The sequence below is a fragment of the Acinonyx jubatus genome, chromosome B3 (genome assembly GCF_027475565.1).
Source record: "Acinonyx jubatus isolate Ajub_Pintada_27869175 chromosome B3, VMU_Ajub_asm_v1.0, whole genome shotgun sequence".
Classification (NCBI taxonomy): Eukaryota; Metazoa; Chordata; class Mammalia; order Carnivora; family Felidae; genus Acinonyx; species Acinonyx jubatus.
In genome coordinates this window covers 110,690,223-110,709,095 of record NC_069386.1, presented here as the reverse complement: position 1 = coordinate 110,709,095, position 18,873 = coordinate 110,690,223, and the positions used below count along the sequence as shown (strand labels likewise).

General features: G+C 32.0%; 1 protein-coding gene across 17 annotated transcripts in view; it reads right to left on the bottom strand.

The window, feature by feature from the left end:
• GPHN (gephyrin) overlaps nt 1–18,873 on the bottom strand; it is a 618,401-nt gene that overhangs the window by 196,229 nt on the left and 403,299 nt on the right. For all 17 annotated transcript variants that reach the window (XM_027065952.2, XM_027065956.2, XM_053224579.1 and 14 more), the window contains one exon: nt 11,672–11,806. In XM_027065952.2, the coding sequence (XP_026921753.1) occupies nt 11,672–11,806 (135 nt within the window). The remainder of the gene's footprint in view (nt 1–11,671; nt 11,807–18,873) is intronic.

Sequence of the window (18,873 nt, the reverse complement as noted above, 5' to 3'; positions counted from 1 at the left end):
CAGTGAAATGACTCTGCTATTTGTATTTACCTTTTTTTTAATGAGCTTGAATTCTAGAAATATCATGCAACGGAAGAAACTGTCTGGATGCTAATACAATATGGGTTGTTGATTACCTTTGATTTAGTCCAATTCTCCAAACCTGAGTTCACTGTAAGATCATTTCCACTGTTAACAAGATAGAAAATTACCCCATCCCACCTTTACCTCTCTTGCCAACAATAAGTAGTTGTAAACGTTATATTTGTATTAAAGCAAATATGTAGATTTCGGCAAAGAAACCCAACTTTATATTAATTTTTAAAATAAAATATAAAACTTGAAAGACATTTTAGGCTTGTAAAAACCGTGTTGTTATATGCCCGTATCCCTGGGTGTATGTATTCACACTTCTCTTTAGTTACTATAGATTTGTGAAAAAATTTGAGAAAAGATTTTATATTTTCTGGGTTTGAACTCCGATTTAGAGAGGTTAGGGGCTTTCTGAAGACATATCAATTAAAAAAAGCTCAGCTACTCTTAAATTCTTTCTCAGGTCTTTTCATTAAACTTAGACTTTTATGGACTTAGACTTTTATGGACTTTTTATGGAATGCCTAATGTAGTTCTTCCCTCTTTTTCTCATGATATATTTTATATTGACTTGAATTAAAACTGCATAGATTAAACATATTTCCTTTTTTTTTTTGTCCTAGGAACTGAAGTGCTGTATTTTTAGAATTACCTAATTTACGTTCAGAACTACCCCGAGAAACAAATATTTCTAACCCTACTTTATTTTGCTACTTTTTAAAGTATGGGTATCATTGAGAGGAAATAAAACTTCTTAGAAATTATCTTCTAACCAATACCACTCAATATATATTGGTACAGTTATAGATTGTTTCTGGTAGTTATGATTTGGAAATTTTTAAAAATGTTTTACTTTAGAGCTCAAAATTTAAACACACTCTTGTAAAGAAATATTTTTTAGGATCTAGTTAATAGTTCAATTTACTGCATTTCAGCTCTGTTGTTTCATCATAAAACAATTTGGTTTCATATGTGATTTACTGTGGTAAAGTAAAAAAGAGGGAAGGAAGAAATATAAGTAAGATAAGTTATAATTATGTGTCAAGGAAAAAGAAATACTTCAATGCATTTCTGGAGAAAAGCAATATGATTATAAATTAAACCAATAAAAGGCTGCAAAGGTTAATGAAGAAATGAGAAATCAAAAATCAGAATCTTGTTAGCAAGACACAGATCCACCAACCTCTTCCCTAAAAAAATTTTTATCCTTAGGAAATCCTTTATTTTCAAGGATCTGATTTCTTATGGTATATTAACATTTGAAATGATTTATTTATAGTTTATTATGGATTTAAATTTTGATCTTTAAGTTTCTATAATAGCTTTGATTCTAAAATAATCTATACAAAATTAGATTTTTAAGCAAGTTATTTCCTGCCAGAGCATAATGCAATTCATGTTTTTTCCAAAATTTTTATCTCTCTGAAAGAAATTATAAAGCCATCAATGGTGTGGTATAAAAGAGTTATTACGCACTTAGAAATAAGTTTTAAATAGTACAGTGCCTGTTATTAAGAATTATTATTTGTATATGAAACAGAAAAAAATTTATTTTCAAACTTCCACTGCAATATGATACAATTTTCTACCCAGCAAGATTAAGAATAGAATGGCTTAGCCTAGATATAAAAATGCTCTGGTATAAACAAATAGTTGGTTTTATGAATATTTTTTATAAATCTGAAACTAAGCAAGACATCTCTCTTATCACCAGATTTTATTTAAATAACCAAACAAACATTTTTACTTTTCTGGTTGAAAACAATATATATGTTATAAAATAACTTGTAATTCTGTCCCTGAGCAGTACTGTTTACTAATTTTTCTAGCCATATGTTTTTTTTTGAGCATTTTCCTATATCATTAGATATTCTAAAAGATATGATTTTTTAGGTTATATAAATAACTGAGATATGTATGTACTATAAGTTATTTAATCATAGACATTAATGTTGGTTCTAAGTTTTCATGAATATGAATAATGTTATGATAAATAATTTTGTACATAAGTCTTTGATGGCTTCTTTGATAATTTCCACTGGATAAATTTCTGGTAACTATGATTGGTTATAATGTAAGAAAAAATTTAAGGCTATATATACGTGTGTGTGTGTGTGTGTGTGTGTGTGTGTATGTCTATATATATACACACACACACACACATATATATATATGTATGTATATATAGTTGTTCACTTGAAGGTTACACAAATTTATATTCCTACTAGTGTGAATAGGAATACTATCTATCAACTCTTTATCTGATAGATTTCTTATAATTTTTTTTTTTCATTTTCAGCTCCACTATAAGGTCCTTGAGGGCAGGGTCAGTAAGTCTTTATACTGCTTTATACCATATTCCCAACACCTAGCATAATTTTGACATAATATCCACTAAAAATATTCATTGAATAATTTTCTGAATTAATGTATTGTTCCGTCGTTAATAAAAACCGAATGAGTAGGGAGAGCAGACAATCCTGAAGTTGTGGGTGAGAAAATACATGACCAGTTTTAGAATATATATCTTTTTACAATAAAAAGATCTAGAGACTATTTTAGTTTGGGATATGCTCTGTATTGAAGTCATAAGTGAGACACGTCAGTAATTTTGTTCAGCTGCTTTTTGAGCAAAACATGCCCTAAACCATTAAAAATCAGTTTATAGAAATCAAAACTTTTAAATTAAACTGAATGGTTGGTGTTCTTAATTTCACTATTTCTTGTATTTCTACAGATCTTACTGTCCTATCTTCCTATAACTTGAATAGAACTCTAGTGGATACCAAAAGAAACCAATATTCCATTTAAAATAGATGAGCTTGATCTGAGTAAGAAAGATCTGAAATGAGGTTAGAACATTTTCAGTTGATAATCTCTAACTTTACATAGTAGCATGGAATGCAAAAGCTGGAATAAATAAATGTAAATTATATTAATTAGATATTAATATATTATCAAAGAGAAGGGTAAATAGAGTGATAATATTTATTCAGTTAGTACAGAAACTTAGTACAGAGGAATGGGATTATAGGCCTACAGATGATTTTAGAGAATACTTAATTTAATACCAGGATGTTACAGAAATAGAAACTGAAGTCTACTAAGTTCTCAAAAAGTTATAAAGTGGCAGACTAGGGTTGATAGCGCCTCATAGGTACAATACTTCTACATAGTCAATGTTGTTAATTTTTCAAACAGCTTTGGATCCATAATTTTTAAATGTCTGCCAGGAAATCAGTCAAATGCAAATGCTAAACTTGCGTCTTCCATAATATCATTAAACTGAATTTATGAATATGCAAAAGTAATCTCTTTTGGATATCTATATAAATTATAGGAATCAAGACTTATGAATTCTGCATATACTTTTAAAGGTAGAATTAATACAAGTTGCTATGTTTAACTAAGAGAAAACTAAAACATTTAACTTGTAGAAAATTATTACACTATTTTTTTTAAACTGGGAAATAGTTAACACCTAATATATCCAAATAGTAGTTGGCAAAAAAACTGCTACATCCCTGAAACAGAACACCAAATAAGCAATAATATTGCAGAAGATAATTTTTAAAAATGTAAAGAAGTTCATGACATAGAAAGATGTTCATATTACTAAATGAATGGGATAGGTTAAAATATTATATAGTTTAATAGCTAACATTTAGTGTGAAACAGAATACCAACTTAGTAATAATATTGCAGAAGATAATTTTTAAAAAGTAAGAAGTTCATGACATAGAAAGATGTTCGTATTACTAAATGAATGGGATAGGTTAAAATATTATATAGTTTAATAATAACAGCTAAGGGTATAGAGGTAAAGAAACTTTCTGAAAGTCACACATCTAGTAAGTAATAAAGCTGACATTCCTCACCAGGCCTCTCAGACCCCAGAACCTGAGCTCTTAATCACGGCCTTCCCATTATTCTCCATTTATATAAAATATTAGAATTTATAGAAAAAAAGAACAGAATACATAGCAAAATTAGAAGTTGCTATTTACTAAGGGTAGTTAATACAGGAATTCTTTTTTTCCCCTGTAAAATGAGCATATACATATTACTTTTTTTAAATTAAAAAAATGCCACTTTAGACTACCTGAGCTATAAAACTGTTAACTCTGTAGCTAATAATTTCTGGTTAGTTGTATCTTTTCAGGCTAACTAATCAAAATTCATTTGCAAGTTCAGATTTCAGGATGGCAATTATACATTTCACAGTTAAGTTATACTGAACTTCAGTGATGAACATATTTTGTGAACATTCAATAATTAGGCAAGGAGGGGATGAATTCCACTTTAAATTTCTATTATATATAAAGGCAGAGGAGACAATCAGATGAATGAAGAAATAGAAATCAACATCTAATCCTGGATACTTAGCAGAATGTCATAGAATAACTATTAAAAATAATTTATAAATTCAAAATTTATAGCTAAAATATACTGTTATCATCCAATTTCAGTTTTATCAAAATATGAAATACTTTACCATATTGGGTAGTACCTTTCTCATTAGAAAAGAATATAAGAGAACATCCTTTATTTGGAGTCTCAAAAATCTGTTTTGCTATCAAATCAGAATAAAGAGCAAAACACACATGTTGTTATAAAGGACAAAGTAGGCAATAATGAATGAGAGTGGAAATTAGTTATGTCTATAGAAGCCAGGGATTTAATGCAAATAAATAAAACAGCTTGGTGGGTATAAAGAATACCAAGCTAGTATTTATATATGTCAGTATTAGCCCAGTAATGTTGATCTGATTTTTTAAGGAAAAGCTGAAAATTTGTAGTTTTATTTAGAAATCTCATCAAGTTTAAATGTTCCAAGCTAATTAAAAAAAATGGGCCATCCTCAATTATATCCCTAATAAAATTATCTTCCAATAGCTATGCTATGACTTGAAAGAGGGCTCTCTATGTATTTATTAGGACAGGATATCCCGGGGATAAATCAGTTGCTACCAAATACAGAAATAGTATCACATTGGAAATGAACAGAATTAGCTGGAAATTACAACTGGGTTATGTGTCTTCAAAAGACTCTTAAAGTCTTCTCTCGTTTTCAGTTAGGTAGGAGGAACTCTGTTCCCTGCCCTAGAATTAATCTGGATCATAGAATCAGGGTGAATCATTTATAATACTTAAGCATGGTACTGGTGGTCATTTACATAAAGATTATAATCTCTGGACTGAGAATATCACCGTAACACTGTCTTCATGGAAAATGAGATTCAGCATACATAATTTTGACCTAGGATATTTTCAAGAAACGTAAGGCAGGTTACTTATTTTACTCTACTAGTCCTTTTAAATACAGTCCATGGACCCACAAAGGTCCTTGAGACCCTTTCAGGGTCTAAAAGGTCAAATTATTTTAACATTAATTTCCTTTTTCACTATATTGACATTTGCACTGATGGTACAAAAGCAATGGTGGGTTGGCACTTTAGTGCAAATCAAGGCAGTGGATCCAAACAGTATGAATAGTCATCGTATTATTCACTACCATGTACTAATAGTTAAAAAAAAAAAACAAACCCAAACTAACAGTTTCAAAAAAGAGCTAGTTTCATTTAACATTGTCCTCAATAAAACAGTAAATACTAATTTAAAACTTGTCCCTTGAGTATGACAAAATGGAAAATATGCATAAAATACTTCCACTGCATACCAAAGGATGAACATTGTCTCAAGAAAAAGCACTTCTGCAATTGAGGGGCAAGCTGAACTAGCCAGGTTTTGCATAGAACACGGTTTTTACTTGAAGGAATGAAAGAATGACAGACAGACTATGATTATCCAGACTTAGATGTTTGGTAGACATTTTCTCAAAACTGAACGAAATGAGCCTGTCAATTGAAGGAAAACAAGACAGGATTTGTTGCTTTTTGCCAAGGATAACATTCTAGCTTTTAAATAAAATTAGAATTGTGGAAAACATATATCACCATGAGCTTGAGAGCTTCCAACGCTTCCAAAACTTTTTTTGAGAAGTCTGGCGATTATATCAATGAAGATAATTTTTTGGTATAATATAATGAAATATGTCAACATTTGGAAGAACTTATATTTTCTAAGTGACCAATAAATACATTCCAAAACCATGTCCAAGTATAAGATTCATTCAAAGTTCAAGATGGCCCAACTGATTTTAATATAGCAGAGTATGGCAGAGTCCTCAACAGGGTTTTAGATTTCAGACTTCAACTAATTTTAATAAAGTATCAATTGTAAATTTTTGGTGTAGTGTCCACCAAAAGAAGATCTACAATTATGTGAAAATGCTCGCTTCTTTTTTTTTCTGACTACATAAATGTGTGAAGCTGAATTTGTTTCTTCATATTTCAACCAAAACATATCACAACAGACTGAAGTACAGAAGCAGGTATAAGAATTCAGTTGTCTTCTCTTAAACCAGACATCAAAATATATTTGAAAAATGTAAAACAATGCCACGTTTTTCAATATTTTTTGTTTTGGAAAATATTTTTTCTTAACAAGGTTGTTTATGTTAACATATAAAGGCTTTATTATTATTTTGAAGCAAATAAATAAACATTTAAAAATTTCTCAGTTTTAATTTCTACAACAGTAAATATTGCTAGATATAACCCACATAAGCTATTTTGGGTCCTTAAAAATTTATAAGTATATAAAGAGTTCCTGAGACCATTAAATTTGAGAATTGCCAGATTTGACCATAATGTTGAGACAATGATTTGCTTAGTATTCCCCAGATAGGGCAATTAACTTTGTACAAAAGAAAACTTCTGATGTCACTAATTCTTTGCTTTCCAAACACTTTGGCACTTGTTGACTCTACATATAGAACCCATAAATTTCTATTTGTCATTAACAATTGAACAGATGTTGATATACCAATGTTGATGTAATTTCAGACAAAAGCAAAGAAATTTAGTATTTAAAGTAGTCTTACTGATTTTGTTTAGCTCTTCAAAATAGTAGAAAATAATGTGGGTTCCACTTAGTGTTTTTATCTTGGCTAGAATTTTCACAACTTCACAAGATTCTCCAGACTTGGGAGCCTCAGGTTTCGAACCAATGAACTAACCATATCACATAATCACGCTGGTGTTCACAAAGGAAAATAGTGACAATGTGGAATCATTTGTACAAACTAATATGACTAAGAAAAAATCTCAGAGGGAATATAGATACTAGACCTGATACTAGATCAATAATGCCATTTTTATATGTAAAGGAAATCACACTGCCTTTCAGACATACATACTGAAACTGTGAATGAAGAAAATCATTTATTCTGTATCCAGAAGAATCTAAATTCATTTGCTCAAAGGAAAATAATAGAAACCTATAGTGAAATCATAATTCTGCATTTTGTTTGAATAGAAGATTAGGCTTTAGTGTATTAAATGAACACACCCTTAATATTAAGGTTATTTCAATACATATACTTTTTAGTCATTTCATAAACTTTAGTTTTAGATAGATAGTATTTATATTTTCTTCCTGAGAGGAAAAAATAAACTTGTTTCTTAGTCTGGGCACAAAATTCTATTCTAATCTCTAAGGTACAGGGGATATGTAACAATAGACTACACTTATTTTTTAAAGTCAAACTTCAGATGCTTAGGCAACAAAAAGATACTTAAATTGGTCTTTAAAAATTATTCCCTATTTTAACAACATCTACTGGGATGGTGAACTGATTGAAAGTTTGGATTTTTTCCCCCCTTTTTTGCTCTGGTCATTATTCTTTACCTCATGCTTCTTGATTTCAAACAGAGATGTTACTAACTTTTATGATTGAAAAATCAGTATTCATATAAATTGTGAGTCATGTTTACTTTACAAGAGAATTTTTCTGTTATAGAATTTTTCTTTTAGCAAACATTTTTTGGGAGACAACCACCATGTTAGAATTTAAGTCTTCTAAATATTGCCCACTACTATTGAAATAGAATCTACATACTATTTGACATTTTTGGCTAAGCCACTGTTTTACTTAGGGCAATGAAAGATTAAAATCTCGTTTGTTCTTACAAGATACTTCACAGTGTCATAAAGCAAGTGGAGTAAAAATCATTTGTCATTTCAGACAGATTTAATTAACTGATATAAAAATAAAATAACTGATATAAAAGAGAAATAATTTTTTCCCCACATACAATTAAATATTATCTCATTTCAGCAAATAAATATTTGTTGGAAACAAAGCCATTTAATAAAGAATTGTTTAGAAAAGATAATACATGGTTATCTTTACTAGATTTTGTACTAAAAAGGAAATCCAAATGGTATATGGTATACCTTTTGGTATATACCAAAAGGTAAATCCAAATGGTATAGATCTTGTCTGGTATATTTTACAGATCTTGTCCTCAATACAGCTGATAATTAAAAAAAATAAAAGGATAATCTATGATATGATATGGTATTATAGTGTAGTAAACATATAAAATATGAACCTAAAATAATGTTTGATATTATAGTTGTTGATCTAAAAGAAAACAGATGCACACATAAGTCCTTTAGCTTAAATACTGACCAGCTGATAAAAAGCTACAGACAGAAAGGTTGGAACTACTAGCTTTTAATCATAATTTGTTTATTTAGCTGTTTTACATTTTTACAAAGACTAGGTTAAGTGCTTCTGATGGTTATTCCCAAAGTATTCTGTCCTCTGGTGATAAATCATACCACTTATACACTATTATAATTTGTAATTGCCTGTTTGTCTGTTTGTAATGGTAAGAACAATATCTAGTTGCTCACCACTGCTTCCCCAGAACCAGGAAAAGACTCATTTAATAAATTAATAAACCCTGTTGGGGAGGCAAAGATTACATTTAATCACAGATCCAAAGCTCAGAAAAGCTGAGCAACTTGCTTAAGGTAGTGTGGTTATTAAGCAGAGAAGCCAGCATTTGAATCTATATCTTCTACTATCAAGTGTTTTTTCTACTGCTGATCATTCAAGACTGTACTATATTTCTCATGTAAAGAAAATGTATTTGCACATATATTTCTGCACATGACAGACTGCATGTCTAACCTGAAACATAGAAGAGGGATTTCTATGAGGTTTAGTGAACACTATTAGGTACTAAATTATAAATAACAGCACCAAGATGCAGTAACAGTAACAGTAACAATGTCAAACTCACTAGTGTTCTAATTTTATGCTGGCTGTCATTCATGGGATGTCTCATATATCTCAGATTGAAGACGTTCAAAACCAAATGTATTAATTCCTTTTACCTTCAAAATGTGTTTCTTCTCTTATTATTCCTTAATATAGTTAATAACATCATTTACCCACATCTCAAATGAGAAGCCCGGCTTTCTGACTTTTCTGCCCTAAATATTCTATGCTAAAATAAACAATTCACCTAGTATTATGTGCTAAAACCTATGGCCTTGTAATTTGACTCAGTAGGCAAAGACAAAAAGTCATTATTTAAAATACATAGAACTAATAGCTGAAGTTGGATTTTGAAGTCACTGAATTAAGACTTTCATGTACTAAGGATGTTTTAGTCTGAGAGTTCCTGATTGGTGATAATTGGCTGGTGACAGCCACCTTTAAAATGGTCATTATTGCTGAATTTTGTTTTGTTTTTATATATCCTTTTTGTCCCTGGTGAAATGTTCCCCTTAGAGACGTCTTCTCTGATAATCCTATTTAAGTAAGGTTTCCCTCCTATTATTTTCTATCAATGTAACTTTTCATTTCTGCTTAGCAAGAATTTCAATTTATAATTATTAAGTTACAGTAAAATTATGATTATCAGAATAATTTACATTTATCTTAATATTTATTTTAATATACATTAATTAAACTGTAAACTCCATGGGTGCAGTGACTATATGTCACTGATATAAAAGCAAATATAAGAATATTTAGTTTAGATTTTAATTAAACAGTCTTATAATTTGAGACTTTCAATAGATTAATTTGACTTTTTTATTTTTAGGACTTCACTTTAGTAAATTTGGAATGCCAAATTATTTTAAAATTGTATTTAATGTTCTCTTTGTAATTAGGATATAATTATAAAGTTTTAAAAAGGCTCAAGAACTACTATGTATAACTGAATTTAGCTTAAAATATTTATAAATGTTCATAGTATATTATTAAGGAAAAGAATACTGCATCTTGAACAGTTCTGCATTCCCAACATTTAGGTCTTAATATTTGACTAAACATTTATAGTGGACTTAAGTTTTAGCATTATTTTCTAGACTTCATAAATGAGTATAGCTTATATAATTGAGATTTAATGCAAACAATAAATTATTTTGTTAAAAAATTTTGAAAGTCATGAATGAGATGCTTCTTTGCAATTCAATCTTAGAACTCCATGTTTTCATTCAGTGGAAGATGTAAGCTGACTGGCACCTGAATGGCATTAACATACATTTTATGTCTAGAATGTTCTTACATTTTGTCTTCATTAAAGATTTAGAACCATAATTTTTTTAAACTATAAATTAATATTGGTTGTATTTGACACAAGTCTAAAAACAATGATATACAACAGTAATAACACTGTGAGGACTTTGCTGAGAAGGTTGTACCATGGAATGTAAAAGCAACCGTACTACACATATGAAGAATGGCTTGAGATCACTTCTAGTTAAGTCCAGTTGCAACATTCTTAAAACTCAGGAAAAAGTTGGAATTGAGGAAGACAGCTATATAAGTGGTAAATCTGATGACAGAGAAAGCCATAGTTTGAAAAATTACCTGCATATCTCTTGAATAAATTTAGTGAAAATTTGATATTGAACACCATATCTTATCAATTAAGAAGGAATGTTACTGTTAATCTTTTGATGCCAATATTGGATCCATCATATTGAAATCTTGAAAGCACAAATGACTAACTTAACCAGGAAAGGGACATTCCGGAAGAAAGCAGTAATAGCCGTAATTACGTCTGCTACTTAATTTATCATATACATGGAGATGTGAGGCAGCAAATAAATGTCTAATCCTTTTTTCCTCCAACACATGATTCAGTACTTGGGAAAAATTGTAAAAAAATAAATACTAAAAAACTTCCTCCCTCCCCCAAAGGTTGGCATTAAAACTTTCTTTCTAATCAATTTAGATTTGTTTCCAAATATTAGGCAGCAACATTCCAAGTTGAATATGTTTGAAAAAATTTGGCATGATACTAGAGCAGGGAGCTACCCTAGCTTGGACAAGTTAAAAAAAAAAACCCTTTGGTGACATTATTTTGTTAATTTTGCTTTTTAAAGAAATGCATTCACCCTTTGCATAAACAAGTAACTTCACATCTCTACTGATGAGTATGCTAAAAAATAACAAGTCTAGAGCAAAGAAACAGGAGCTACAGAAAGTGATATCTGTAGCTGTGAATGTAGGAGTAGACATTTTACATGAAATTTCTATTATCTTACTATTGGCCTAATATGCACAATCTGTAAAACAGTAAGTGGTAATTATCTTATAGTCCACTAATTTTTCATTGCATTATCTTGCATGCAATCCAACCTTGACAAACAGAGGGAAATACTGGTTAAGTTTCCCACACTCAGATAGTAGAATAGGTGTAAGGTGCCAAGGAACTGTACTTACTTTTGGTGTTGGGCAGGAAGCTGTAGAAAGGCGAGATGTAGCCTGAGCACGAGGCGATTCTGAAGGAGTAGTGCTGAGGGAGGCTGTGTCTCGTGGGAGCACCTGAACACCACGAGAAATGATGGAATCTGGAATCTGAACAGAAAAACAAGGATGGCTTAATATTCTGAAAACACCAACAACACTGAAATCAGTATCAACACCTAACTTTTTTTCTGTGGCATTATTTGCTGCCTAGCTCTCATATATTTGGTGTCACTTACTGTTAGGTATAAATGCCTTTCTGTGAGTTTGGATATAGGTTTCTATCCAACAATTTGTGATAGGACAGAAACCTTCAGATTTAAAATATTTTCCCTGGCCAAATAATATTTCATGGAACTTTTTTATGAGAAGCAGTTTAGCATTATGGTTACGGAGTAAAGTGTTTGGCATTCATATACTGGCTCTGCCACGTAATAGTTATTTAATTCTTAGATATTTTCCATTTTCCTTTCAGATTCTCCACCCTTCTTCATCCTCTCTGCTCTAAACTGACCTGTATAGATAAAATCAATAAGCCAGTCTGTACTGTCTAGTTTCTAGTTGCATTCAGCCAGTGGGAGGCACTGCCAGGAAACTAAAGCATTAGAGGAGATTAAGATCTGGTCTTTATTCCCCTGGCTCCTTTCTACCTGGTCACCACAGGCTGGCTAAGTCACAGCCCCTGTCAGATGACCCTTGCTTACAGCTCTTTTCTGGATTTCAGTAGGAGTTCCCTGTCTTTGCCCCATTAGGACTAGAGTATTAAGGGTTCCCAGTATTACTAGTCCCAGGGAACACTGGGACACTGCATTGTGTCTTGTTGCTTTCCCTATAACCTGCCCAAACTTTTGTAGGCACTATTGTCCCTTCATTAAACTTTTCTCAATTATCCTTTTAACTATGCTATGACTTCTGCTGGGACACTGACGGCTATAATTTTTAGATCACCATTTCCTTTATCTAAAAAAAATGAAGCTAATGATAGTATCTACTTCACTGGATTACTATTGAGGGTTAAATAAGATACTGTATATAAATTATCTAGCACTTGTAAGTAGTAAATACTTAATGTTTATTATTATTGATATTACACCTATCAACGTGATACTGATGTAACTGAGTGTCACTATTCTAAAAACATATAAACAACATGAATTATTTATTTTAAAAATTACTAATTATGTTGTTTATAAAATTATTATTTTGCAGCATGCCTAATTTTGTTCTGGGCTAGTACTAATGGGTTTAGGTTTTCTAATCTCAAAATGAGAACTTAACCACTTTCAAGTTTTGTGCATAAGAGGGGATGTATATGTGATAAAAGGATAAATAATTAACTAATATTCAATCAGCAAGTATCACTTACTATGTGAAAACAAGGAAGCAGCAGCCAGACTTTATGACTGGGAAGGTACTGCTGTTCTTATGTATCATCTGTTTCTCCCAAAGGACATAATACAATTTCCAAAGAAGCTCTTTTATTTAGTTTCCATACCAACATCCTCATTATTGATGGTATTGCTACCATGTTAGGGCCTAACATTTTATGTGATTTATAAAGAATATTCCCATAACTAGGGTGAAGGCAATGGGAATTCTGAGAAGAAAAACTGCTCTACCTAATACATTTGAGTACTGAATTGTGATAAATATTTTAAAGAAATAGTGGATAGTCTGGTTTAAAAGAGCTATATGTTGCCACTTATGTCTAATAAAAAAGGCCAAGTATTGGATAGAAAGTCAAAGAAGGCTCCTATTGTACTTCACTTGACAGCATGTTTCTCTACTTCATAGCAATTTCCACATTTATACTATATTTATATGTATACTACATTTAGATGTCTATCTCACATACTAGAATGCACTGTCATGATGAAACTGTGCTTTTGCTACTACTGTATGCCCAATACCTAAGAAAGCATATGCTCAAAGTAGGATGTATGTATGATATATAGATTGCCAGACTCACACACACAAGTATACATATACTACACATCTCTATGTGTGTGTGTGTGTGTGTGTGTGTGTGTGTGTGTGTGTGAATGTAAACAGAACAGCAGGATATTTCAGGGAAAAGATAAGTTTAAATTTGAAGGACATACTTTGGGGTTAATAGTCTGGAGATACCCAATGAGCTATTAGAAATATGAGCTGGAATGGCTAACATTATAAACTCAGGCAACAACAGATGTTGGCGAGGATGCGGAGAAAGAGGATCTCTTTTGCATTGTTGGTGGCAATGCAAGCTGGTGCAGCCACTCTGGAAAACAGTGTGGAGGTTCCTCAGAAAACTAAAAATAGAACTACCCTATGACCCAGCAATTACACTACTAGGCATTTATCCAAGAGATACAGGTGTGCTGTTTAGAAGGGACACATGCACCCCCACGTTTATAGCAGCACTATCAACAATAGCCAAAGCATGGAAAGAGCCCAAATACCCATCGATGGATGAATGGATACAAAAGATGTGGTAAATACATACAATGGAATATTACTCAGCAATCAAAAAGAATGAAATCTTGCATTTGCAACTACGTGGATGGAACTGGAGGGTATTATGCTAAGTGAAATTTGTCAGAGAAAGATAAAAATCATATGACTTCACTCATATGAGGACTTTAAGAGACAAAACAGATGAACATAAGGGAAGGGAAACAAAAACAAAAAAACAGGGAGGGGAACAAAACAGAAGAGACTCATAAATACGGAGAACTGAGGGTTACTGGAGGAGTTGTGGGAGGGGTGATGGGCTAAATGGGTAAGGGGCTTTAAGGAATCTACTCCTGAAATCATTGTTTCACTATATGCTAACCAATTTGGTTGTAAATTAAAAAAAATAAAAAATAAAATAAAAAAAAAAGAAATATGAGTCTAGAGCTCAGGAAAAAGTTAAGGATTAGATATATACTTTGGGAGGGGCACCTGGGTGGCTCAGTCAGTTAAACATCTGATTTTGGCTCAGGTCACAATGTCATGGTTTGTGAGTTCGAGCCCCATGTTGGACTCTGTGCTGACAGCTTGGAGCCTGGAGCCTGCTTCAGATTCTGTGTCTCCCTCTCTCTCTGCCTGCCCCCCCCCCCCCACCCAACTTGTATTCTGTCTCTCTCTCAAAAATAAATAAACATAAAAAAAAGATATATACTTTGGTAATTATCAATGGAGGTGGTAGTTTCAGCCATGCAAATGTTTCAGATCATCCAAGGACAGTATGTAAAAGAACAAAAGATGATGGCTGATAATTCTAGGTAAGATCCATATTATGGAACTCAGAAGATGGATAACAGAAGAAAAAATTGAGGAGGAAAAAAAAAAGAATCTGTAAATGAAATAATAGTACATCCTATTTTTCCTTGAGTAATCAGGATTTGTATCTATCATACTGGCTCAATATTAAATACCAAATTTTTCATTTTCAAAAGTATTTCAGTTTGGAAGATAAATTATTTGGTTTTCAAATCTTTAAGAAATTGTTAGACACTTAAAAGGAAAATCAAGACAGTGTGAACATAAAGGAAGGGAAGAGAGAAGAAACTTTCAAGGAGATGTTAAAAGATATCAACTATTATAATATGAGTAGGATGAGAGTTGGAAAAAAGCCACTGAGAGCCTGAAAGACTCCACCAAAAAACTGTGAGAACTTATAAATGAATTTAATAAAGGTTCAGGATAAAAATCAGTCTACAGAAATCTGATGCATTTCTATATACACATAATGAAGCAGTAGAGAAAGAAACAAGTAATCAATTAAATTTACAATGGCACCAAAAACAATAAGATACCTAGGAATAAGCTTAACCTGAAGATGTGAAATATAAAACACTGATGAAAGAAACTGGAGATGACACAAAGAAATGGAAAAACAGTCCATCCTCATGAAATGGAAGAACAAATATTGTTAAAACGTCTCTACTATCCAAAGCAATCTACATGTTTAATGCAATCCCTATCAAAATATCACCAGCATTTTTCACAGAGCTAGAAAAAACAATCCTAAAATTGGTATGGAATCATAAAAGATCCCGGATAGCCAAAAAGCAACCTTGAAAAAGGAAAACAAAGTTGGAGGTATCACAATTCCAGACTTCAAGTTATATTACAAAGCTGTAGTGACCAAAACAGTATGGTACTGGCACAAAAATAGACAAATCAGTAGAACAGAACAGAAAACCCAAAAATGAACCCACAATTATATGGTCGATTAATCTTTTACAAAGCAGAAAAGAATATTCAATGAGACTTGAAATCATAAAAATCCTAGAAGAGGACACAGGCAGTAACCTCTTTGACATGGGCTGTAGCAACTTCTTTGTAGATATATCTCCTGAAGCAAGGGAAACAAAAACAAAAATAAACTACTGGGACAACAGCAAAACTAAAAGGCAACTGACAGAATAGGACATGATATTTATAAATTAAATATCCAATAAAGGGTTAGTATCCAAAATGTATAAAGCATTATAAAACTTAATACCCAAAAAGTAAATAATCCAATTAAAAAATGGGCAGAAGACATGAAAAGACATCTTCTCAAAAAAGACATACAGATGGCCAATAGACACATGAAAAGATGCCCAACATCAGTGATCATCAGGGAAATGCAAATCAAATCTACAATGAAATATTACCTCATACCTGTCAGAATAGTTAAAATCACTAACACAAGAAACAATGGTGTTGGTAAGGATATGGAGAAAGAGGAACCCTCTTGCACTGTCGGTGGGAATGCAAACTGGTGCAGCCACTCTGGCAAAGTATGGAGGTTCCTCAAAAAGTTAAAAATAGAACTACCCTACTATCCAGTGATTGCACTACTAGATATTTACCCAAAGAATACAAAAATACTAATTCAAAAGGACACATGAACCCTGATGTTTACAGCAGCATTACCTACAACAGCCAAACTATGGAAACAGCCCAAGTGTCCATCAACTGATGAATGGATAAAAAAGATGTGGTATATATATACGCGTGTGTGTGTGTGTGTATACATTTACATACATAAAAAAGATTTAAATCTTGCCATTTCTAATGATGTAGATGGAGCTAGGGAGTATTATGCTAAGCGAAATAAGTCAGTCAGAGAAAGGCAAATCCCATATGATTTCATTCATATGTGGAATTTAAGAAACAAACAAAACAAATGAGTAAATGGGAAAAAAAGAAAAAAAAAAAAAAGAAAGAGAGGCAAACCAAGAAACAGACTCTTAACTATAGAGAACAAACTGATTGTTACCAGAGGGGAATTGGGTATGGGGATGAGTAAAATACATGATGGAGATTAAGGGGTGCACTTGCTGTGATGAGCACTGGATGTTGTATGGAAGTATTGAATCACTACCCATACACCTGAAACTAATATCACACTGTATGTTAGGTAACTGGAATTTAAATAAAAACTTTAAAAAATGTCATTAGATCCAGCAATTAAAGAAGTTACCAGTAGAGTAAAAAGAGTAGAAGTGAGTTGAGGAAGCAAGTGGGATGATAAAGTGGGGTAATTTGTAAGAAAAGAGGAGACACATTCACTGTTATTTTTTCCTTTCATGCTTGAAGTGAAAATCCATTAATGAGAAAAATGGGGAAATATAAGTGGCAAAGATAACTTTCATAAATATCTGGATATATATGTTGATGAATTAGCAGGGAGGATAACTAAGGATTTGGGCAAGGAATTATCAATAACATGGATCCAGTTATAACTGGCAACCATAAACTCACAATTTCATTATGTAGCCTAGAAATAAATTTTCCACCTATCTCAAAAGAAACTTAGGCAAAAGATAAACTTTGAAATTCTTTGCAGGAGTAGTTATTAGTTGTCTGAGAGGCAGTTCTTTCTTTCTTTTTTTTTTTAAGTTTATTTATTTTGAGAGAGAGATGGACAGAGAGAAAGAGACAGAGAGAGAGAGAGAGAGAAAGAGAGAGAGAGAGAGCACCTGATGGGGAGAGGGGCAGAGAGAGAGAGGGTAAGAGAGAATCCCAAGCAGGCTCGTGCTGTCAGTTCAGAGCCTAATGACAGGCTCAAACCAACCATGAGATCATGACTCAAGCTGAAATCAAGAATTGGATGCTTAACTGACCATGCCACCCAAACGCCCTGAGAGATAGCTATTTCATTATTTGATGAAGACAGGTACCCAATTATAAGAGGTAAAACAAAAACAAAAACAAAAACAAAAACTGGAGGTAAGGAAAAGGAGGCAGTGAATATGGATTACTCAGTGGATGGGCATTTGTACTGTCTCCGTTTTGGAGACACTATGAACAATGCTACTTTGAATATTCTAGCATGTATCATGATTAATTTTAGGATACACACTCAAACACACACACACACACACACACACACACACACACACACACTCAGAAACAGAATTGCTGGCTTTAGGGTAGGCATACCCTCTTTTACAAATTTCCAAATTGGTTAAGGCAATTTATATGTCTATCAAAAGAAAATGGTGATAGTTCCTCCTACTCCCACAACTTATCTCTACCTAGTATTGTCCATACTAGCAATTTTTTTTTCAAATCTGGTAGTAGTAATAATATGTTTTTGAGGGCTTGATTTTCCTTTCCCTATTAATGAGAAAAAGCATTATTTTATATGTTTATCAGGCATTTAGATGTTCTTTTTGGTAAAGACCCTCTTCAAGTCTTTTGCTCAAATATTCCCTTATTGGGTTGTCCTTTTTAAATAAATTGTTAGATGTCTGTATTTATTCTGGATAACTAGTTCTTTATCAGTTTTGTATGCTGAAAACATCTATTTCTATTTTATAGCTTGTCTTACTTAATCATGTTTTATGATTAATAGAACATTTTAATTTAGCCAAATATACCAATAGTTTCCTTTATAGTTAGTGGTCTTTGTGTCCTAAAAGGAATCCAGTGGAAATGGCAGAGTAGGAAATGTGAAAATTCTATCACACCATGAAAGAGAGGAATAAACTAGCAAAAACTGTCAGAATCAACTTTACCCCAAATCTAAAAACTAAAAGTTTATAGCAACCAGGTAAATACTTAATCAAGAAAAAAAACAAAAATAAAAAAAAACAACAACAAAAAACCAATTCCTCCACTAAACAGCTCAGTGGTAGACTTGAAGACACAGCTCACATTCCTCATAAGGTTCTTAGTACTGGAGGGAGAATAAACCTTATTCTTAAGAATTACAG